Consider the following 25,411-nt stretch of genomic DNA (forward strand, 5'->3'; position numbering starts at 1 on the left):
GATGTGCAGAAATATTCATAGCAGCATTGACATAACAGGAACAATCTAGAAGTGACCCATAGATGAATCTTAGAAACATAATGTTGTTTTTAAAAAATTGCTGAAAAATGCATACAGTATGAAATAAATTTATTCAGTCCAAAAACATAAAAATCCTAAAAACGCATTGTTAGTTACTATTATCTTTAATATATTTAGTAAAATCATAAAAAAACAGCAAAGCAACGATAAACATAAAAAAATCAAAGTAGTAGTTACCCTTGGTTGGGGAGAGAGAGAGTGCTGAAATTGGGGATGAAAATGAAGAGCTTCAACAGTACTGGCAATTGTTAGAATCCCCCAGGAGCAAACTTTGATACAAGTATTTGAGTGTAAGTGGGTTTATTTGGGAGGTTATCCCAGGAAACACTGGAAAGAGAGTAGGGAAGTGAGATGGGAAGGGAAAGGGGGAGAAGGAAGTCTATACAAGGGTGAGTTGGGAGCAGATTATTACTGTGGGCGACCAAGGCTCAGTTTCACTGGGGACCTCTTGCAGACTGGACACAATACACCTCAAAGTCATCCTACCTGAGGGGCAAGGAAGTTTGGGTATTTATCTACCAGCTCTTGCCCATTATTAGTTGAGGGCTGCTCCTGGTGGTCTTAATTCCCTGGCACTTCCAGCATGCCCTGCCGCAGGGGCTAAGCATGTTTCTGAGATCAGAGGAAAGCTCCCAGGCAAAGCATCTCAGGTGCTACAGCAGACAGCCAATAGTGCTTATCAGGAACGGTGAGCACCAAGAGGAGAGGCCTGCTACAGTACTAGTCTACTCTTTAAATCAGGAGTGGCTAAAATGGGATTTGGTTATTCTTCGTAGTATATATGTGAAACGTATTCTTTCATATCCTTGCTAACGTTAAGAAAAAATATTAAGTAAACTTGTACATGTTTCTTGAATTCCCATTTTGTTCTTTGGAAGACATTTGTTAGAAATGTGGACTTCATAATACATGTTCATTTTCACCGGCCTTCTGCTGACTCGTGGCAATGGGGCCGTAGACTCTCTGGTGTCACTGGGCCCTAAATCATTATCTGCATAAGCTGGCCTTTCAGCCTGCTTGCAGGAGGGCTGTGGTAATTCAGTTTAAATATGGTCATTTATATAGCAGCAGGAACTGATTTGCAAGAACTCTTTAGACAGTATATTTTACGAAAACACCATGGTGTGAAATTCAATTCAATTTATGTGTCTGTTTTTGTATTATATGGATCACTTTCACATCGCAACATTTTGACATTTGTGGTTTTAGAGGTCATATGCCATGGGCTAAGACAACTTTTTGGATTATAATGAATTCAAATCCCAATTATGCTATTTCAAGCAGGAACAGTTCTATAAAATCCTCCCTTATGTGGTCAGCATGTACAAATGCACTGCGGGCTGTGCTCATGGAGCAGAGACATTCAATTGACCATGGCAACCAAAGCTGACGCTGGACACTTCACAGAACGATACACTGCAGTTGCACTCAAGGGGGAAGTTTGCTTATTTGGTACCTGGTTACACAAATAGGCCAAAGGTGCCTTAATTGATTTTAGAGAATTATTTTTACTACTCAAAATCATTGGAGTCAATTGCACTGTTTGAAGAAAGCTAAATAGATAAGAAATATCTATTGACTAAATTACCCCTTTAATATATCAGATTTAAACAAAAAAAAACTTTGAAAAGTTTCAAAAAAAATCTGAAGGCCTACAATGACATGCATATCTGAATTCTTTGATACAAAGTCTGACTTTTAATCTTTTGTTAACAACTACCTCTAAAGCAGCTGAAAGGTCATAAAAACCTTTTTACAAAGGAACTGACAATTCACTAGCTTGAAGGTCCTCAGTTTTTCTCTGAACAAGACCAGGCTCATCATTCTACCTCTGAAGGCAAGTGTCTATTTACATTGGCAACAGACTGATCAGAAACTGGAATGAGCTGTTTCAGAACAGCTCACAAGGGCTGACTCTCTTAGAGGTGGGGAGGTAAACAGAATAGAGGAGTTGATAACATGACATGTTTTATGGGCAATTTCTAACAGAAGAGTAAAATGCACTGTGACTTCCTTTAATTTTATATATCAATTTGTGCTCGCGGCATACTTTGTGAGGCAGACCAACTTAGTATTCCCTTTGTAACTGTAAATATTTCCATTTTACAGTCATCAGTTTAACCATCTCTTAAAATAGATTAATCATTAGCATTTGAAGGTGGTCTTTATTTTCCTTCATATACCACCCCAATAAATGAATGGACAGATGGATGGATGGATAACTATAATTTAAATCAGAAATTCTGACTAATACAACAACACACAAAACACATTTCAAAATGAGCTGTTAGACCACAGAGCCTAAATTTCAACATAGATATAAAAGATTATAGCAATTGAGAGAATTTTTTGAAGATTATTTCATTGGAAAGAGGTACTATGGGGGAACAATGATGAGGGTTGTTTGCAATGCACCTCAAGATAGTCACAGAACTCAGTAAGTATCTGCTGCACTAATCTTGTCTTTATTTAAAATTTTGATATCTTACTCATCATGTTTTTTGCATTAATATTTATTTTAAAAAATGTTTCATGAGGCCAGCCCTGTGGCCCAGTGGTTAAGTTCACGTGCTCTGCTTTGGCGGCCCAGGGTTTCGCCGGTTTGGATCCTGGGTGTGGACATGGCACCACTCGTCAGGCCATGCTGAGGCGGCATCCCACATAGCACAACGGGAGGCACTCACAACTAATATACAACTATGTACCGGGGGGCTTTGGGGAGAAGAAAAAAGAAAGAAGAAGATTGGCAACAGATGTTAGCTCATGTGCCAATCCTTAAAAAAGAAAAAAAATGTTTCATTAAAATATTCTTTATTTGGATTGCTGAGTCTTTTGGCACCTCCTTTAATTGTGAACTTAAGATGAGTGCCTCACTAGCTTCACCCTAGTCCCAGGCCTGATTGAAGGGCACAAGGCAATTAACGTCTGACCCTCAACTGTGCCTGCTAAAGCAGTCTATGACAGCAGGCTACAGGCAGGTGACTACGAAGGTATCGCACTCTCCTCTAACAGTGGGTCAAAAAGACAGGAATTCTAGGGATGAAATGAAAACTAGTGGTAGAAGTACCAGCCTAGGGTCATTTAAAAAGGTATCCTGTCCAAGAGGACAGTCTGAGAGGGTTGAGGACAACCAAGGAGTAAGGGGCTAAGGGATATACTGCTGCAAGGCAGAAGCTGAGGGGCATCGGGAGAGACCAACTGAAGGTGAGACACTGCTACCTCTGGAGAGTCAGACTGAGGGCCAGGCAATCAGAGGGGCCTGGCCTCTGCCCTCCACCCTACCCTCCAATCCTAGACGGATTAAGCAAGAAGGTTTACAGCACACTCTTCCCTGAAGACTGCTGGCCTGCCTGCACCAGGCCTTGGAACGGAGGTGGGATGTGGGGGAGAAGTCTTAAGTTTGAAGGAAGAGTAGAGTATTCTTTAATATATTAGACAAAACATGTCTAAGTACTGAATTAAAACTATCATTTTGATATTAAAGTGACCTTAGGACTCAAGACCATGTTGCAAAACTCCGGGGGCCTCATTCCTGTTATAATCTATTGGAGCTGGGCTCCATGTGAGACTTATTTATAAAGATTACAGCGCAAACGGTGCCCTGGAGTTGTATGACTTGGAGGCCCTGATAGAACACTTTATCACTTGGATGGTCAGAAAAATCATGGGACTTCCCAGGTTTTTATGCAGGCACAGGAAAAAACTTTCTCCCAGTGAAAGACAAACATAAAAACAAATTTGCACTTTAGTTAAACTCCACAAACTGTGCTTGTTCAACTTATGGTTACAAAAGGATGGATGGAGGAATGAATGGATGAATAAACAAACAGATAGTGAAAGGCCAATTAAGTTATTAAAGAGAGTGACTCTATTTAAGTTAATCTGTTTCTTTAAGAGGGAGACGATTTAAGAAGCAAATTCCTATTGAAAAGGGGAGAAACATTCACTGGGGACAAATTTTAATGTCTGATTGACTGATGTTGTTTAGCGACTTTATCCGGATTTCAAAGGTTGGTCTCCCATATAGATGAGCCAGCTGAAAAGAGAATACTCTGCCCCAATGCCCTTGGGAGCTACCACATACAGCTGGTACAGCTGGTATCTTCTGTCTGGTTTGCTCATCCAATCTCTGACAGCCACCTAGGGCAGTCCCACATTTCTGCGGTTCTCTTTTCTCTAATCTCACTTTCACTGTCTTATTTTCAGTCCTCATTTCCCAGCAAGGTTATGGTAATATTTAACTAGGTTTCTCTTCCAAATGGGACCCTCAAATCCCTCCTATATTTGGTGCCAAATGAAGCCATCTAAAGTACAAATCTGATCAAATGAAGATATTGTGTGGGTATCTATACACACACAAACATAAACATACCTATGTATTTGTATACATACATATATGTATATACATACATATACACACATATGAACATAGGAATATATGAAAATATGCACATACCTATATGTATGGTCAGCGAGTAGAAACATACACATATACTTAAAACTGGAAAAATCATATATAAACATTATAATAATTATGTCCAGTTGGTGGGATTATAAGTCCTTGATTAATTTTTTTTATTATGCCTTTTTATATTTTTCTAAGTTACCTGCAATGACTCTCATTAACTTATAATTTTTAAGAATTTCTTAATGATGTAGAGAAATAATTAATGAAATGGGAAAATGTTGATATAGTTGCTAATTTCTAAAGTGTTTAAAAAACAATATATATATAGTATGAGCCCATATATAAATGAATAGTGTGTATGTATAAACACACATAAACATAAATGCTAGCACTGATTACCTTGGGAGGTGAGACCTTGAGTAATTTTTACTTTTCTTTGTGCTTAGCTATATTTTCAAAATTTTCTACAGTGAATATATATAGTTATGGGAGAGGTTAACAGACTATTACAGTCAATACAATAGTAAGTGGAAAGAAAAAGGGTTACGATGGTGATACTGGAGCACAGGTGAAGAAAAGTCAGGCCAGGAGGAAGGAGGTAGGCAAGGCAAGCTTATCTGAAAGGTAACACTGAGCAGATTCTTAAAGGCTGAACGGGTGTTAGGCAAGAAAAGCATGGGAGTGAGGGGTGGGATTTCCAGGCAAAGGAAAAGGAAGTGCAGAGACACAGAGATGTGAGAGATCATAGAACCTTGGGTAGGGGAAGGATAAAAGGAAGCAAGTAGGAGAGCTAAGGAATTTGGAATTTTATGCTGATTGCCATAGGGAATCACTGAATGATAAAAGGCAAGGACATGACATGGTCAGATTTGCATTTTATAAAGATACGTAATTCTCCACACAAAATGGATTCTGGGAGACCAGAGGAGGGGAAAACCATTTTTTAGGAGATTATTGTAGTAATCTAGATGAGAAATGGTGACTATCTGGGAACACAAAGGAAGAGAGAGTACATTTAAGTGGTACTAAGGAGTAAAAATTGAATTGATTTGTTGATAAAATGGAAAGCCAAGGATAAAGGAGAGGAAAGACTTTAGAAGAATTCCTAGGATGGCAGTACCATTCACTGATGTCGAAAATACAAGAGGAGAGAACAAGGCTGAGTGGAAAGTTAGGCTCCTTTCCAGTTGTATGGAGTTTGATAAAGCATGAACATAGAGGAAACTAGTAAGGAACGGGTACCTGGTAGGAGAGAGATCCGGGTTGTATCTCTAAATTTCAGAGTCACATAGATGGAAATTGAAGACACGGGTATAGAAAAGATGGCTCAAGTAGATTGTGTGGAATGAAAAGAGATCGTAAGGGGCAACTTCAAAATATAAGTCGTCAGCTGAGGAAGAGTTGCCCAAGGAAGAGCCTGAAAAGGTGCATTCAGAGAATTAAGAGGAATATCAAGAAAGAATAAACTCAAGAAAAGGAAATGAAAAATTTCAAAGAGGGAGGAGTCAATGGTCTGGAATACTGCATTGACATAAAATAAGGGCCAGGATGTGTGCACTGGATTTACAGAAAATTCATCTATGACCCTAGTGAATAGTTTCAGTGGAGTGGTGAATATGAAAGCTGTATTGTAGTAGACTGAGGCACTAATAGAAGAGAAGAATGTGGAGATGATTGTAGACTATTTTCTCAAGAAGCCTGGCTGTAAAGGGAAGGAGAAAGATTGAGTAGGTTCTAGAAACATCAATAGAATGTAGAGAGTTCTTTTCATTTTTTAAGATGAGAGAGACTTGATGTGAAGGAGAAAAGATCTCACCTCACCCAAATGAATATACAAAAGGGAAACAGAGAGGGAGACGTGAAGATACAGAAAAAAGAAATCTTTGCGTGTGTCACACTACTGTAATTTCAAGCCTTGCTTTTTCTTGATTGAAGCTGTGCGTGTTCATTCTTCTATCTCTATAATTTAGCATCGTGCCTGGGTCATAGTAGGAATGCTAATACATGTTGAATGAGTAAGCGTGTGAAAGAATTTATAGGAGTAAAGAAGGTAATAACAGGTAACACTGAAAATGAGAAGGCATAAGTTGAGGGAATTACTGCTTGATGGATTGAGTCTCCTGCAGAATAATGTACAAGTCATCTGCTGAAGGCAAGGGAAGAGCTATAGAAGATGATGTAAAGATACAGGCACTGTGATAAGTGAGGAAGGAGTTGACTAGGATACACAGAAGTTTTGCCAGGCAGTGCAGACGATTTGCCTGAGACTGGAAATCACGCACGTGTAATAGCACCTGGCTCAGTGCAGAAAAAATACAAGGGAGTTTTTTATTGGCAACAGGATACTGACTGAATAGAGAATGTAAATAAACCAGGATAGGGCTCCAATTTGGGAGAAAATAGAGACAACTGACTGAAGTTCTCTCCAAGCCAAGAACTGATGTTGTGGGAGAAAAGGAAGGAGCTGAGGGAATGGAGAGTTCTGGTCAGAGTGGCAAGTTAAATTTCACAGAAGGAACAACTCTAGTGATGACAAATCATGGATGTAAATGGATAAAGTACAATAGCAAAGGTTACTAGAGATGAGGAGGCTAAGGAACTGTGAGGTCAGAGTGACAAGTGGCTTATCCACATGGACTTTGAGGCCACCCAGGATGATAGCAGGACACCAAGGATGGCGGTGAGCCAGGTGCCAAGATTTTCAGTGATAGACAGTAGATAACCATGCTGGATGGGGACAGACGGTAGATAATGACAGATGGGATAAATGGTAGACAAGCAGGCTGGAAGGTGACAGCCAAAAGGAAATGGTCTCAAAACAAAAGACTTTCTTTTTAAAAAAAAGGCAGAAACATAATGGTTTGGATGTGGCAGTGGGGAGCTAAGGTAAACTCATCTTCCTCCGGCTGTGTATAAAGGGCATAGGAGATAAGCAACCACTATCCAAATTGCTTGAGGGGAACTCATCATGTTGGGGATAGACCTGGATTACAAAGATAAGGCAGTAGATGAAGGAGTCATAAATCCTTCATGCAAGATCATTCAACTGGCACACGTGGATCCTATAAAATGGCTGTCTTGTTATTAACGAGAATCAGCAAGCCACACTCACCATTATACGATAGATGCCCCTAGGCACTGCTGTAACTCTATAGTCTTTTTGGAACAACACCAATCGGCCATCTCGGGTACAAAATCTAAGACATAATTTAACAAGTCTTAATATTTCTAAACTTTAGAGGCTTATGGTTAAAACAGAATGAAGTAAGCTCTGCAAACTTGAGAATTCGCCCTCATCCCCTATTCACTGCTAGGGACTGGACAGTAATCTTAAGACTCTCCTGTTGCTCCTTCCACCTGCCCCTCAAATCCTTCTCTTATATGGCGCTCATCAAGACCACTATTTTTCTCTGACACGTAGGAGTTAAACAACTTTGGGCTGAAAAGCAGGATTCAGAAATTCTGAGGTGATTAGAAAAGGCCTGAAAATGCTGTTTCCCTTGTTATATATATACATTTTTAAAGATTTTATTTTTTCCTTTTTCTCCCCAAATCTCCCCAGTACCTAGTTGTATTTTTAGTTGTGGGTCCTTCTAGTTGTGGTATGCGGGACGTCGCCTCAGCATAGACTGACGAGCGCTGCTGTGTCTGCGCCCAGGATCCTAACCGGCGAAACCCTGGGCCGGCGAAGTGAAGAGTGAGAACTTAACCACTCGGCCACGGGCCGGCCCTCCCTTGTTATATATATATATATTTTTTTAAGATTTTATTTTTTTCCTTTTTCTCCCCAAAGCCCCCAGGTACACAGGTGTATATTCTTCGTTGTGCGTCCTCCTAGTTGTGGCATGTGGGATGCCGCCTCAGCCTGGTTTGATGAGCAGTGCCATGTCCGCGCCCAGGATTCGAACCAACGAAACACTGGGCCGCCTGCAGCGGAGTGCACAAACTTAACCACTCGGCCACGGGGCCAGCCCCTCCCTTGTTATATATATATAATATATATATATATATTTTTTAGATTGGCACCTGGGCTAACAACTGTTGCCAATCTTTTTTTTTTTTTTTTTTTCCTGCTTTATTTCCCAGACCACCCCCCCACGCCGTACATAGTTGTATATCTTAGTGGCAGGTCCTTCTAGTTGTGGGATGTGGGATGCCGCTTCAACGTGGCCTGACGAGCGGTGGTGCCATGTCCGCGCCCAGGATCCGAACCCTGGGCTGCCGCAGCGGACCGCGCAAACTTAACCACTCGGCCACAGAGCCGGCCCCCTTGTTATATTTTTTAAAAATTCTCCACAAAAACTTCCCCTCCTGCTAAATACAGTGGAGTAAAAGGATTTCTGTGATCTCTAGAAAGCTATTCCTTTGAGACGAGCTTGCAACATTGTATTGCCCTTCCTCATGTCTCTGGACTTCATGATGATCCTAATATCTCCCTGGTTATCGTGAATCAGCTGTTTTTGTCCTTCACGAGCTATGCTGAGAGCTTTACGAGGTCACTACACTAGAGAGAAGTAGGCTTACCTGACCCACTCTTGCTAGTTCAGGGCAGGCTTCTTAGAGCAGTCAATGTCCAAGCCGGGACCTGAAGCAACAGAAACCACGCACATTCAGGAGACTAGGGATTGCAGGAACTTTAATATGTTTAGACCTCAGAGTACACAGCAAGGAAGGCAAGAGACTGGAGACGTAAGTGGGGGCTTCGTATGCCATGTTAAGGAACATGGTTTGTACTTTCTCTTGGAAGAATGGCATAGGCATCAGCAGGAGCTTCTGCTGATTTCCACTTCTTCCACACCACTCAGTGGGTGATGTGTACTGAGGAGTCCAGTTAGAGAGTACAACTCTACATAACATCTTCACCCACACACACGTACCCAATCCACTCACTTTCCCAAGCTGCGGGACCCTACGTCTTCTAGTATTATCAGAGAAGAAAATAAAGGACTGGTTCTGCCCTCAGCTGGTTGGCCCAATTGTATCTTCAGTAGGAGAGGTCTATAGGGAAACTGGTCCATAGGTTCTGTATAACCTTTTCTAGATGGGGGTCTAGGTAAGTGATAAGAATTGGGGAGGGGTTGGCCCAGTGGTGCGGCTATTAAGTGCGCACGTTCCGCTTTGGCGGCCTGGGGTTTGCCAGTTCGGATCCCGGGTTTAGACATGGCACCACTTGGCACGCCATGCTGTGGTAGGCGTCCCATATATAAAGTAGAGGAAGACTGGTATGATGTTAGCTCAGGGCCAGCCTTTCTCAGCAAAAAGAGGAGGATTGGCAGCAGTTAGCTCAGGGCTAATCGTCCACAAAAAAATAAATAAATAAATAATCAGGGAGCTACAGAGGTGGGAGCTGAAGAAGGAAAAGTGTAGTTAAAAATCTGATCTGGTCTTTAAAAAATATCCAATGATACCACCCTACAAGGATAACAGGGATTCCTAACTGACTTTAAATTAGATTACTGCCCCTGATAAACGGAAAGCTGGAAGTTTAGCATGTTCATTCTGTTAAGCTTGCGTGAGTCCAAGTGCTATTTCCTTTCACCTGATCCTATCCTTCTCCTCCTGGGAAGCTCAAGGTGGCCATGAGATACAGGGTGAGACCACGTTTGGAAAGCACTGTTAGGTGAACAATGGTAATAAGCCATTCTAGTATCTTCCTCCCCACCTTCCTAACTGAGTCAGGCACTTTCATTTCCATGGCTATGAGATCACAGGATAGAAAGATGTATTCCCAAAGGGAGCTATAGCATCACGCTACCCTTACAGGCAAATCCAAGTCATACTCAGGCCCAAGTTAATCACTAGAACAGTCACAAAACACCTAAATAACTTTTAGGTGACTTTCTAATAAACAGCAAAGTAACATGGATTTTCTTTACAAAACATCAAAGTATTCTGAGACCGGGGACACTTCTAAGAGTTTATTACTGCTGTTGGATTTTCATTCTCAGAAATAAGGAGAAAAACCAAGGTTTACTGAGTACTTGATGTCTACCAGTTGTTCAGGTGTGTGCTTTATACAATTTACTCATAAAGCCCTATGTATTAGGTATTTATCTTCATTTTATAGATGAGGAAACCGAGGCTCAGAGAGACTGAGTAATCTGACCAAGGTGCTGTATAGTAATGGGTGTTGCAAGCAGTAAAAAACCCAAGTCTTTTTGTTTCTAAAAACACATGGTCTTTTTACTGCACCACATTTCTATTCCAGTGACCAGATACATCTATTTCTCTAATCTAGAAAGAAAGATTGGATGCATCACCCACGGCCGCCTAAATTCACAAAGTACCATAAGTAGTGACATTATCTGAGAGACTATTTAGTCCTTGGCTTTTGAGTAACCATAAACTTTTCTACTCTTCTTCAAGTTGAAAGTATACTAGGGTGATGGTTTCCAAATGATGAGGTTTTCATTATCTTTGGCAAAAGAGAGAAAAACAAGGTAGTCAATTTTTTCAAAAAGCTAGAGTTACAAATGTAAAGGACTTCTTATCACTCTAAAATTACTCTTTCTCTACCCCTCCCCTCCCTCCTTCCCTTCCCTCCCATCTCTGTGTGTGTTCTGATGTCTTTTTCTTTTTTTAATGAAAAAATGGAGCTGATAGAAAGTAGTAGGCTTTTTAATGTGCTTACTTGATGAAATGAAAAGTGGGCAACTCCACTGAAAGAGTGTGCCCAATAGATACAATCAAAACAAAACACTTGATTCTCCTCCCCAAGGTTCTATTCACATTTGTTAGCTATGCCCTTCCCTGACCCTGAATGAAACCACCTTGGGCACGCCCTATAGCTTCCCTACTGACCTTTAGTTAATAAGAGGTTCTCTGGTCACAATTAATACGTTCAGACTGCTTAATAATCAAACTCCACACTTAATACTAAGGTAATGCTTTTCCTCCACCAGCTCAGGCCTGCTCCAGGCTGGAAGCCTGCAGTGGAGGAGGGAGACATACGCTGACCTTCGTCTCTTTCAGCCTTTCTAGCTGCCTTCCATGCCCCCACCCTACACACACAATGCGTTTTGGCTTCTGACTGCACCAGGTTTGGGGACGAGAAGGAGTATGAGTGAAACAAAGCACTGGTTTTGATTAGTGGCACAGGTGACATCTGGCTTTTGTTTTCTCTGCACACGGCAGAGGTTTACATTGCATACAGTATTTGCAAGCTGCTAAGAAAGTAAATCTGAAAAGTTCTCATTGTAAGAAAAACAACTTTCTTACTATGTATGGTGACTGATGGTAACTATACTCACTGTGGTGATCATTTCGCAGGGTGCATAAATATCGAATCATTATGCTGTACACCTGAAACTAATATAATGTTATATGCCAATTATTCTTCAATTAAAAAAAAGGAAAGATAGTTCTCTTATGGGAGTTTTCATGTTATCCAGCCACATTTCTGCCTCTCAAAATTTTTCTCAGTGGCCTATCACCATTCAAGACCAAAACAAAAACCCAATGAGTACCCTCTGGGTGTCATGCACTGTACCAGGTGCCAGGATATTTACCCAAACTCCTGGCAACCCAAAAACACAATGAAAAGAACATATTAGAAAAATAAATAAAATTTTAGTATCAAAGTTATGTTAACTTCTAACTTTTCAGCTGCATTTGGTCATAAAGTCTTCCTTTACAAGATGATTGCTATTGTAAAAAAGGGATAGGTCATTAATAGTCTCATTTCTCACATGTTATTTGACATATGCTCTAAATCACATTACCTCCAACACAGGGTGCACTTTGAACTTGTAAGCAGAAAAACTATCTTTAGGCAGTATGCATTCTAATTCTTGAAATAAATGTGCCCACAAATTGTAGTTTAAGACAGAGTAGGTATGCTTATAATGTTTGAATTCAGTTGAATTTCAGGAGAGGAGCTAAGGAATTTATAAAAAGACAACTAGAATGGGTTGGCATTTGGGTAGTTAGGTGACCTCTTGAACTTTAAACCTCCACATCACGGAGTGAAGTCAGTTCTAAGATAAGAAATAGAATAAATTCTCTCCTAAGGACAGATCTGAATCTCTGATTGCCCAGAGGCTGACCCAAGACATCATGGCGTTTGATGGTACTTGGAAGGTAGACCGGAGTGAGAACTCTGACGAGTTCTTGGAAAAAATGGGTAAGGGCTTAATTCTTTAGTGGCTCATTCTTTTGTTTCTCACAGACACTTTTCTTTCTACCTCCTTCTAAACCTCTAGGCTTAGGGAATGGCTCCTATTGTGGCAGCGAGGATCCAGACTATGTGATGTGAACGATATTCTCACTTCTTACTTTAGGAAGAAAAGATTCTTGGGTGCTGTCCTCTGAAACACAGAAAAGGTCCAAATATGCTTCACATTAACTGCTAATTCAGCCTATATCACTGAAAACTGACCTTTTTTGGTTTAGAAAGTAAAAAATGGCAGTGTGCAATGATAATTTCCAGACTTGAAAACATTGAATTCTAAGGTATGGAAAAGCAAAGAGCATAGAATAAAGTAACGGAAAAGAGTCCTATAAAAATTCACAGCTCTGAATAAATGAGACTTAATTCTCCTTTCCTCTGACTTATAAAATTTGGGGAAAAATCTCATGATGCTACATCGTTTCTATGGCGGTTTTAATTCAACAGATTTTAATATCTATACCAATACTCTGGCAGCCCATACATTGCACAAGATGGGGAAATAAATTTCTATCATTTCCCCAAAATAAAAATCTACATCAATTATATCCTACAGTTCAGGAATTCCAAGTTTAAATTTATGAAATTTGTACATTCTTACAATAATGGATTTAACTATAATATTTGCTAATTTTCTCAGTTTTGTGACGGTTAAAAATGCCACAGAAAACTTAGCAAATTACGAAGATCAAAACTTAAAAGCCATTATGGAGAGCAAATGGGCATTAAAAAAAGAATAACGCATACGCGGAATTAACGTTGTACATCCTTATAAACATAATAATATACTTTTTAATCTTTCATTTAACATTTCTGGAATTTGATTTACTTAATGCTGAAATGAAAAGTTTGATAACTTTTTTGCAAATTTTTTTTTTTTTGAGGAAGATTAGCCCTGAGCTAACATCTGCTGCCAATCCTCCTCTTTTTGCTGAGGAAGTCTGGCCCTGAGCTAACACCCATGCCCATCTTCCTTTATTTTATATGTGGGACACCTGCCACAGCATAGCTTGCCAAGTGGTGCCATGTCTGCACCTGGGATCCGAGCCGGTGAACCCCAGGCCGCTGAAGAGGAATGTGCAAACTTAACCGCTGTGCCACGGGGCCGGCCCCGATAATTTTTTAAAAAATTACTCAGTTCTAAGATTTTACAATTCTATGCTTCATTTAACGTTTCTTAAGTTTTAGAAAAATAGCTTGAAATCAGTACTCTAGATCTGACTGAGCTTGAACTTTTTCCACAGAAGCATCTGAATGCTCTTGTGCAAAGGCAACGCTGTCAGGTTTTCCTACCCACCCTTAAAATATAAACAAATAAACAAACAAACAATGAAACAGAACTTGGAAAAATAAACACTTCTTATGGCATTTTGACTTTTTTTTCTCCAATCTCTTTCCCTTTGCAGGTCTTGATACAATGAAAAGGAAGCTTGCAGCTCATGACAATTTGAAGCTGACAATTACACAAGAAGGAACAAAATTCACGGTCAAAGAATCAAGCAGTTTTCGAAAAAGTGAAATTGTTTTTGAGCTTGGTGTCACTTTTAATTACAAGCTAGGAGACGGAACTGAAGTCAGCGTAAGGAAATTTTTATAAGCAATGCATTCTTGACTTTTCTACACAATACTAAAATAAACTCTGCTCTCTGTCATTGGATGTTTTAATTAACGTAGGTCTCCTTCATTGACTGAAGTGGCCAATGGAGTTTATCTACATTACATATTGCACAAATTGGCAGAGTATTTAAATATAATGCTTTTATTTTCATACATGTCTGTAAAGAATCTGGATTGAACAATAAGAGTAAGACAAACATCCTTTGAATGACTGAGTGCAGTCCTAGTTATAAAGAAAACTAAAGCTCAGCGTTTTCAACTTTACATACCTGACAACAACAAAAGATTTCAGAGTTATCTAACTCAAAATAGGCATTTAATAAATGTACTAAAATAATAAAATAAACGAATAAATTAGTAAATGAGTGAGTGACCAAATGGAAAGGTCTAATGCTACATGGTTTAAGACATAAAATTTTAGAGAGTCATATTTTTCAATTAATTTTTTAAAAACCTTTTTATCCTCGGGCTGGCCCTGTGGCTGAGTGATTATGTGCTGGGGAGAAGAAGAAGAAGAAGAAAAAAAAAAAAAAAGACGTACAGATGTTAGCTTGGGCCAATCTTAAAAAAAAAAACTTTTTATCCTCACAATTTGTCAGTTAAATTATATCTGTTTGCAATGATAATTAAACTGTCAAATATTTTACCAATTATGGCCATTTTTTAACTACTACAACAATTATACAAATTAAAACAAGCAGAGAGTTGTTAGCCTCTTCATGAAACTAATTCGAACCATGACTAAATTTAGGACACTCTTTTTAACATGAAAGATTTAGAAAAGAGAAGCCCTGATCATCTGCCTTAAAATTCAGCATTTACAAACTACTGAATGAGACGAGCATAACGGTTACCAGCACATACTCTAAGAACCCCAAAGCCCAGGTTTAATCGTGGCTCTGTGACTTTAGGTAAATTACAGTGTCTCATTTTTATCATCTGTAAAATGGAGCTAATAACATCGACTTCGTAGGGTCACTGTGACGAAGTAGATCTATAGAACTCAGACCAGTGCCCAACACATGGAAAATGCTATTTTATTATGATGTTTTTATTTTTATATAGGGGAGTTGGAACGCAGAGGGAAATAAACACGTTGGAAAATTCAAACGGTTAGACAACGGAAATGAACTGACTGTCATCCGAGAAATCATAGGTGGTGAAATGGTCCAAGTGAGTTATAAACAGATTACACCTATCTCCCAAGGACAAAAATAACTACATGGCAATACTTTTGGTCTTGTGGTTGCTGAGTTATCTCCAATAAATAAATCATTACTTTTCTCATAAATCTTATTGATTTTAAAAATATAGATATTTTCTGATGCCTATTTATTGAAGGAAACTTATATATGTCCAATACATCGATGCCTATTTTTACCGAAAATGTGACTACAAACCAAAATGGGTGTATCCTGTATCTGTATAAAATGTCGCTATCATGTACAAGAAAAAAATACCATGAACTCATTTCAAAGCTATAATACTACTAATATTTTTCTTAATTTTTTCTTAATTTAGCCTTAAATCTTAATGGCAAATTCTTCTATGTTTGTTACCTTTCAGACTTACATATATGAAGGAGTAGAAGCCAAGAGGATCTTCAAAAAGGAGTGAGCATTGTTCTTGGAGCCAGCCCAGAACGCAAAGTGGATGGAAAAGCTATATTGTACCAGAATTGTTTCTCTCTCCTCATCAAGCATAAAGTTACTGACTGCTTGGTCCTTTTAAAAGCATTGGCCAATGGCTTATATTTCCACTCTTGCCAAAGCAAAAGCAGTAAAAGCTAATTAGGATTTAATTTGTTCTAGGTTCTTTAAAATGTACATTTATTGGCATTCTAAGAGGATTTGTGACATTTTTAAAAAGAGATGAATAAATATTGTTCCCACATTGTTCTATAAGTAGCCTCTTTATTCAAAAAAAAAAGCTACATGACATTCACATTAATAGACTATTTTGGGTTTTTTCCCCATATTTGGTAAGCGAAAAACATGAATTGCATGGGGTCTTTAAAATCTTGCACTGGCTGTAAATATTTTCCTTATAACATCTATTATTATAAAAATAATATATGCTCAACCAGAAAACTTAGAAATAAGAAAAGCAAATGCAAAATAAATATTTCCATAAACCCACAATCCAGGGAGAATCACCATTCTGACTTTAATAGATATCCTCCCAGTCGTCTTCTCTGGGTGTGGATTTGTACACTTCCCCATACCTACCACTTTGAATAATATGATAGGAAACAAATGATGCACTAAGGTAAAGAACTGTATTACGTTTGTCTACATAGGCAGTGATTCCCAGACCTGGCTGAGAATCAGGAACACCTGAGAAACTTAAAATGTTTTTGCATATTTAATCTCCACTGTTAACCTACTAGGTCAGAATCTCTGAAAATAGAACTAGGGATTTTAGAAACACCCCAAGTGATTCATTCTGATGCAGCAGGTCCACTCATGAGTCCTGGAGAACAAGTAGGCTATTGGATACCAAAAATGTCACCTTCAACTGCTACCCCTCTTTACAATTTGCCAGGGCCCAAAAAGTTTCCTCTTAGTCATATTCTCACATGACGTACTAGTTTATGTATTTGAAGCAATTGTATTTTAGCGGGTGTGTATTAGCGGGTAGAGAGGGAGGTCAATTTTTTCAGCATTTAACTCTACAGACTTTTGTTTTGATTAACGATTTAATTCTTTTTCGTACCAATCAAGGTGAGTGCTAACATTTATATAGGTCTTACCACGCACCAGGCACCGTTCTCAGCAGTATATACATACGGCAGATACATTACAATGTGGCGAGAAAAATATTTGAGTACATGATGAAAATGAAGAGATTTGACAATACATATCTGGATCTCTTTTTGTGTTTCAGAGGACAGAACTCAAATAATCTTTTTTTCCACTAGTGAGACAGTGCAGTCTTCCTAATGTAAGAAGTGAGAATATGCTTTTCCCTACTCTGAACCATCACATTCTGCATCCTCACTGAAAGAACAGGAGCCATCCCGTAAGCCTAGAGCTCTAGAATATGTAATCTTCTGCAAAAACAACTTAAATCTACTGTTCATTTCATAACTTCATTAAAAACTTCACATAGAAAATAGTAATTATTTTGATTTTTCCATGCTTTATTTCACGTTTTTTTAAAATAAAAGTTCAAAGTACCTTTATCTCTCTATTCTTACTTGTCTATGTATATATAAGAGGAAAAGGACAGATACTAATCTCCTTTGAAAGTGGAGAAACTACGGCACAAAGCAGTTTATTAGCTTGTCTAACGTACAGAGTCCATGATGAACACAGTAATTAAATGTCAATCATGACTTTCAGTCCAGTACATTATGATCTATGCTATTACTTGGCCTATTATAAACAAAAATACCTTCAGAAAAAAATGTCCCTTGATTCCTTAGTGGCATCTAAGAATAGCACTCCAAATGAGTCAGGTCAGACCATAAAATAACGGCAATTAAGTGGTTAGGCACTTTTCTATTTCTAGCCTCACTGTGGGCTCACTTTTTTCACAATTTATATCCTTTCCAGTATTAAATTTCCACTATTTATTAGTATTAGAGACCAGCCTATCATTTGCTAAGTGGCTGCCATTGCTATAACCCCCCTTTGGGAAACTGACCTTGACATCACGCCAACTTGACTGATCAGGAAAGGCCGCGTGACTCAAGAGCAGCCAACCTACCACAGTGTGGCCAGCTTACCAACTCTGTGCAGAAGGAACCAGACAACTAACTGAACTTCGAAGACCCTCTCCTTAGGGAATTTGAATCTGAGCAACACATAGTAGTCGGTAGGTAGGAAATAGGTTTAAAGAGGACAAAGACGGCAAGAAGTGAGTAAAAGTCACAAGTATGTGAAACTACAAGCAAGCAGAAGCCGCAGGGTAGAGAGCAGAACAGAGGGACGGTTAGAAGCAGCTGGAATAGTAAAAGCTGAAACACTTACACATGAAATACGGTATCTAGCATTTGCTTCACATTGCTTCCTCCCCCGTCTAGGGTTGGGGAGATAGTTGGGAAGGGTACCAGTGAAACAAGATTGGTCACAAGTTGACAACTGTGGCAGCCATTGAAAAGTACCTGACACATGATAAGTTCATTGGGTACCCTGTAGGAACATGGGAATTCATTACACTTTTCTCCCTATTTTTGGATGTATTTGAAATTTTCCTTAACAAAAAGTTAAAACCATAATACTTAAACACATATGTAACTCCAGAAGCCATCCACTTCCCATCACTCCCATTGCTATCACTTTGATCTCAGTCACCATCATCTTCCCCCTGGATTACTGTAATAACCCCTAAGAACCTCCCCTTCTACCTTCCCTACCCTACCTCCCTAGTCTCTTTTTCAACACAGCAGCCAGAAGGATCCTTTAAAAATCTAAATCAGATCATGTCACTCCTCTGCACAAAACAGTGCAATGTATCCTATTTCACTCAGAGAAAAAGCCAATATCCTTAAATGGCCCACAAGACCCTATGTGATCAGATCCCCCATTACCCAGATGACATGTATTCCTGTTTTCATGGACTATCTGGGTAACCATCACGTGGAGGAAACACCCTGGGCAAAGGCCTTAACAAAGAAGCAAGCCTAGTAAATGTGAAGAACACAGATAGCCTGGTAAGAGTTCCCAAGATCGTCCAGGGCTGACCAAAAATAAGACCAACGTTCAGGAAACACAGGCTGGCTCAGCCTTCTTGGAACTCAGAAACAAGGTGGTCAAAAGAGAACGGGTTTTGGGATCAAACTCAAGAATTTGCTTAAAGTCTTGTCTTTTACTTACCGAAATTCAAGTTCTGAGCCTCAATTTTTCGCACTTGAAAAGTGGGAAAAACAGTAATGTCTTTCTGAGACTGTTGTTAATTGAGGTATTATTTATAAAACATCTAGCAGGCTGCCTAGCACATAGCTGTAATGTGCTAGACAGCATGTAATGTAATGTAAATATAAGTGATACAAATCACCTGTGCCCTTTTCTTGTAGAGAATACAGAGCAAAGTAAGCCTTGAGTAAACGGGAAAACTCTTTTCTCAAAATATCCTTCACTGAGCCTGTGTGGTAGAGCGAGCCTTGGCCTGGTAAATGTAAACTCTTAGTTCTGGTCCAGTCTGTGACAACACTAGCTGGGGACTTTGAGTGACTCACTTCATGTCTTTGGAATTGAGTTCAATTATCTTTAAAATGAGGCAACTGGACTGGATGATCTCTAAATTCCCTTCCAGTGCTAAGATTCTATGATGGCTGAATGACAGTCAGTGATTCTTCCTTTAAGTAGCCCCTTTGGTGTGTGTCACAGGGAGGTGTTGCAATGACACAGGGTGTGGGGAGAGGGAAATATCTTTTAGGTTCTTAAGCATGGCCCTTGTGCTTGGTTTAATGCTCTGCTGTTACAGTCTTAAAATTCTCAATAAATTTTGAACAAGGAGCCCTGCGTTTTCATTTTACACTGGGCCCCGCAAATTATGTAGCCAGTCCATTTCCTAAAAGATGACTATGAATAAACATGAAAGGTTTTGCTGTGAGCAACTAGAGACTGGCAGCTAGAAATCCCTGGGCACTTGAAGAGAGGTGACAGGGTGGGTAAGACAGTTGTCTGGGGTAGAATGGAAGTGGAAGGGGATTTTGCAGAATGGAGACGGCAGGAAGGTGGCGAATGGACACTTTTAATGGACACTTGAAACGCTTCTTTACCTTCTGCTACTTGCTTTCTCTGAACTCTAGTATGAGACTGCCATCTACTGGTCAATGACATGAACTTTTTCTCAGACTTCCAACACAGGGTCTTCGCATTTCAGTGTCTAAAGGGTGTGCTACAAAGGGTTGACATACCATACTCTGCAGTTTGAAACGATAATTATTAAATGCTTCCTCAGTTCCAACTTCCAGACTAAAGTAATACAAAGACTCTTTTTCTGTCCTCCTGAAAAATCCCTAAAGCTACTTTCATTTATTGAACAAAAAATAATTTTTAAAAAGCACTATGTACCAGGCATCAAGTATTCAATGATGAACACCATTGGTAAAGATATTTAGGTCATTAAGAACTTCATCAAATGGATTCAGATTCCCAGGTTCATCTTGCGTCTGAATCAGAATACCCAGAATAGCGTCATCATCTTCAAAACTGGATGGTCATCTAGGGACAGGGTTACACTTTTAGTGTGTGCTAATATGCAGGGTGATGTATAGTTATGACTTTCAGGCCCAATGAGCCACCTTCAGACTGTTGACTGGAACAGACATTACTGGAGAATTGACTGGAAAAGGAGAGCTAGCAAGGCAGTGGCAGAAGACAAAGGAAGTTAGGGGCACAGATGAATGGTGCTCTAGGGGTCTCCACCCACACTGAGAACTCCATCACAATGAAGGGTTACCAGAAGTCCTCTCTTCAGTGATATCTAGATTACCAGGGAGAAGGAGGGACTTAAATACTTGTCCAGTAATTAGTGGTAAGGACTGCTGTGAAGGGAAAAAAGTGGTAGAAATCTGAAGGAGGGCAAGGAAGTTCTCCCAGGATCTCAGCATAGTTTCAAAGCCACATCTCTCAGATTATAGGCAGTGTAACCGGTTCTTTTCAAACAATTCTTACAATCACTATGCCCACTGGAGAATACACCTGACAGCGAAAGAGCAGTACTCTTCCTCCACTCAAAAACAAACAAAAAAGTCCTTTAGGTAAAGAGGATATGCCTAATGCCACTTCTTGGTTTTGCCTTAAACAATTTTTTAAAACAACACAACACGGGTATGTGAACCAGACTTCTCCCCTTGACATATCCTTAGAACAGAAAAACCTGAGGGAGATGGAGCTTATCTCACACACTCAGTCCCCACTGAGTGTTCATCCTGTGTTCCCATAGTACAATGTGCTCACCAGCATCATAGACCATTATCCTGTATTCAATTTGCTTGCCTGTCTCCTCCGGTCTGTGAGCTCCATGAGGGCAAGAATAGGGTCTTATGTCTATACCCCTTCTCCCCGCTATATCCCTCTAACACCTAGTCAGCATTAATAATTGTAGTTGAATGAATAAATGGGGCATGCTGGACAGCCTTAGCCTCAGGAAGCCAGCCCTCCCCACCCTGTATTCTGAGAACTTACACATAGCTAACACAGCTCTACTGTGGGAACCAGCCCTAGCTGTTCCTTAAGCACAGATAGTCTTATTCTGAACCAGATCATCCCCACCTTGACCACATCTGACTAGGCCACCTGATCCAAGGACAGTCAACCTATATACCTGAGAGTAGCCTATAATACGAGAACTTCATCCAAGACCAATAATTCTAATTAATTAAATCAGTTAGGGTCTCTCTCTTGGGACTCTGACTTCAGTACACAGAAAAAGTCATCAGCTAGTAATAATGGACAAAAGTTGAAAGACACAGAAGGAAAGGTAGACAACAGTTGAGGCCATGAGGCAAAACGGATCATGGTGAACTCTATTAAAGAAAAATCAGATAGAAGAAAAGAGAGTGAGAGAACAGGTTCTCAGAGGTGGAAATAATTAATTCTTCCTTCTGGTGGGTAAAAATATAACTCATCCACTACAGCTTTCTTGGATCCTGAGTGGCCAAGAATACATATTTCTTTAACTAAATATGACTAAGCATCTACCATGTGACAAATATGACGTGAGTTTTAGTGGTAAACAAGACAAATTTTGTTCCCATGGAGCTTTGAGTCCAGCTTAGAAACTTAGAATCTAGAGGTGGAAGACTGACATCGAACAAGTAAAAACAATGGAGATAAGCTTCACAAAAAAGTGGTGCAGGCTCTCACAGAAACATATAGTATCACAAATTAATGTTCCATTGGCTTATTTTTCCTTAGATGCCTGATTATATGGCCTTTCCTGAATTCTAAGAGGCCTAATTTACATTTGAGATTCTTTTCATCTTTATTTTCATCTGTAACCGTGCACGAAAAGGCTAGTTCCCAGGGCATGCAAAATCTTCAAACTACAAATTGGCTCCAAAATACAAAGAGAAAATTGTAAAATCTAAACAAATAAATGTCTTATCCAGAAAACATATCACTAATTCAGATTCAGTTCCATCAACTCGCACTACCACTACAAGTTAACACTTACACAGTATTTACAATGCACCAGACATTGTTCAAAGTGCTTTATAAAAATCAACTCATATTAATCCTCACAACAACTCTACACAATAAGCACTAGTATTACTGGAGCCAGGCCGGTGGTGCAGCGGTTAGGTTTCCACGTTCTGGTTTGGCGGCCCAGGGTTTGCCGGTTTGGATGCTTGGTGAGGACGTATGCACCACTTGTCAAGCCATGCTGTGGCACGTGTCCCACATATACAGTAGAGGAAGATGGGCACAGATGTTAACTCAGGGCCAGTCTTCCTCAGCAAAAAAGAGGAGGATTGGTGGTAGATGTTAGCTCAGGGCTGATCTGCCAAAAATAAAGAACTAGTATTACTATCCTCATTCTACAGATGAGGGAACTTGAGGCAAAGAGAGCTACGTAATTTGGCCGAGGTTAACAGCCAATAAGTGGCTGAACCAGGATTTGAACCCAAGCAATCTGGTTCTAGAGTCTAGATGTAGAGTCCAGATCCAGTTTTATTTAATGTGGGTATGTAGGTAAATTTTCTTTCAAACTATCCTTCAGCAAATATTTATTGAGCATTTATTATATGTGAGTGCTGATCTAAGTGTTAGAGATACAACAGTGAATAAGACACAATACCTCTCTGTTCTCAGGGAGGGGACACAGACAATATACAAGAGAAAGAAGTAAACTATATAGTACCTTAGATGGCATGGGTGCTATGGAGAAAACAAAGCCAGGTGAGGGCTGACGAGTGCCAGGGTGAGATCATGCGTATACTTTAAAATAGGGTGGTCAGGGAAGTAACCTCAGTAGGCGATATTTGAGCAATAATCTGAAAGAAGTGAAGGAATGAGCCATTCTAAGTATATTTTATATAATATTGGGTAGAGTAAGAGCCCCGGGTTTGGATCCTTGGACACACGACAATCTTAAAATAGCCCTGAAGATACATTTAGTGAGTTTCTGGGATTTGCAATATAAAGACTCTAACTAGCACATTCCATGAGGGCTCAAAGTTGCTAGCTTGGGAAGAGCAGAGTAATGCAACTGAAGAGCATTACAAACAAGCAACAGCCTCTTCATTCATTTTGGGCTGGAATTTGTGTAGGATTACTTTGTGAGTTGGCAATGTTGAAAACTTTATGAACTTCATTTTTCTCAGCTTCTAAAGTCACTACATTATCTATTTTAGTCTGCCTGGGTTACCAACTGATGTGTGTATTCTGCAGTGGTTGGGGAGAGCATTCCAGATATATCTGTTAGGTCTATGTGGTTTACATTGTTATTCAGGTCCTCTATTTTCTTACTGATCTTCTGTCTAGATGTGTTAGCCATTACTGAAAGGGGGTATTGAAGTCTCCAAATAAGATTGTAGAGCTGTCTGTGAAACAGAACTTTTATTTCTGCCCACGTCTTCTTCATATGTTTTGATTCGGCGTTTGCTTGGTTGCTGTGAACCTCTGACTGCTTCCCAGAGGGCTGACGACCTGTTGCGCATAGTTTCTGCTTATTTTCCAACGTTTCTGTGGAGGGACGGAGGCTTGCGGTTCCCTACTCCACCGTTTCCAACACGGGTCTCACAAGGAGACTTCTGACACAGCTCTCACCAGAGCAGAAAAACCAGTAAATCTGTTTTCTAACGGGGCATATTTATAGTTACAAACATAAAAGCTGAGCTTCTCCAGGAGGGGCTTGAAGCCTCACGCTCTGCGTCTGTCTTCTCCATTTCGTGTTGGCCCCCAGTTATCTCTGAGGAATCACAGAACTCCTTGCAAGGTAGTTTGAAAAGCACAGCTACAAGTCATATAATGCCCCCCGACACTTACGTGCCTAGTACCTGTGATCTGACGTTAGAATAGCTAAATAATAATTTTGGCCTAGACTATCTCTTGCTTATTTTCTAACTTACTTGTTTTCAAGACTTTCTTCCCAATTTTAATTAATGCATTTTCACTGAGAAAATTTGGAAAATATGAAAAAGCACTAAGAATAAAATGATCTGTGGTTCCATCTCCCAGACATAACTGCTGTTAACATGTTGACATTTCTCACTCATAAAATAAGCCCAATTCTGGTTAATATTTTATACATAGCAGCTATCACCCTGGCATCCATTTACTCAACACTGTTATTCTAGTTCATGTCCATGTTAATATTGCCATGTCCGCTCTTGGAAGCCTATTATATAACTTTATGAGAGAAGACATGTCACATATTGATTAACCTTTCAACGCCACCCTCATCACTGTCCCTCCATCTTTCAATAAAACAAAAACAGGTTAATTGCTTGGTTGATTAGCATAATGAGATTTCAACGTTGTAGATTTCAACATCTTTGTCCTCTAGGCTTACCAATTAAGCTTTGCCCTATTGAAATTGTTTTTAAACTTTAAGAAGCAGCAGAAGGCCTTCTTTATTTTGAAATAAAATCTTTCATGAAACCTTAAAATATAAAATAAACAAAACTACGCCCTTACAGTTGAAGTCCATACATGTGTGAGCAGGTAGAGAGAAGAGGCTGGGTAGTTTGTTCAGAGCCAATCCTGCTTAGCCCTCCTAACACCCAAGCCATTATGCAGAACTTCAGGGCTCTGGAACGGAGTGGCTGAATACCCCATTGCTCTGTTAGATGTCCTCAGTCATACAGCAGTCCTCCCTCATACACGGTTTTGCTTTCCAAGGTTTCAGTTACCCGCAGTCAACCATGGTTGGAAAATATTAAATGGAAAATTCCCGAAATAAACAATTCATAAGTTTTAAATTGCGCACCACTCTGAGTAGCATGACGAAATCTCGTGCCATCCTGCTCCATCCCATCCAAGATGTGAATCATCCCTTTGTCCAGTGTATCACGCTGTATACGCTACCTGCCTGTTAGTCACTTAGTTGCCATCTTGGTTAGCAGATCAACTGTCAGCGGTATCACAGTGCTTGTGTTCGAGTAATCTTTATTTTACTTAATAATGGCCCCAAAGCGCAAGAGTAGTGATGCTGGCAATTTGGATATGCCAAAGAGAAGC

At 39.6% G+C, this 25,411-nt stretch overlaps 1 protein-coding gene and 1 long non-coding RNA gene across 29 annotated transcripts in view; one reads left to right on the forward strand and one right to left on the reverse strand.

Moving 5' to 3' along the window:
* LOC102150521 (uncharacterized) overlaps positions 1-25,411 on the reverse strand; it is a 167,709-nt gene that overhangs the window by 135,107 nt on the left and 7,191 nt on the right. For 16 of the 28 annotated variants that reach the window (XR_011436235.1, XR_011436236.1, XR_011436239.1 and 13 more), the window contains exon 2: positions 9,014-9,074. The exons of the other annotated variants lie outside the window; for them this stretch is intronic. This is a non-coding gene — a long non-coding RNA (uncharacterized lncRNA). The remainder of the gene's footprint in view (positions 1-9,013; positions 9,075-25,411) is intronic. 28 annotated transcript variants of the gene reach the window in all.
* FABP2 (fatty acid binding protein 2) lies at positions 12,511-16,174 on the forward strand. Its single transcript, NM_001081903.2, has 4 exons — positions 12,511-12,611; positions 14,063-14,235; positions 15,339-15,446; positions 15,840-16,174. Exons 1-4 carry the CDS (start codon positions 12,545-12,547, stop codon positions 15,888-15,890), a joined length of 399 nt encoding a protein of 132 aa, NP_001075372.1. The 5' UTR covers positions 12,511-12,544; the 3' UTR covers positions 15,891-16,174.

This window comes from Equus caballus, chromosome 2 (genome assembly GCF_041296265.1).
Source record: "Equus caballus isolate H_3958 breed thoroughbred chromosome 2, TB-T2T, whole genome shotgun sequence".
Taxonomy (NCBI): Eukaryota; Metazoa; Chordata; class Mammalia; order Perissodactyla; family Equidae; genus Equus; species Equus caballus.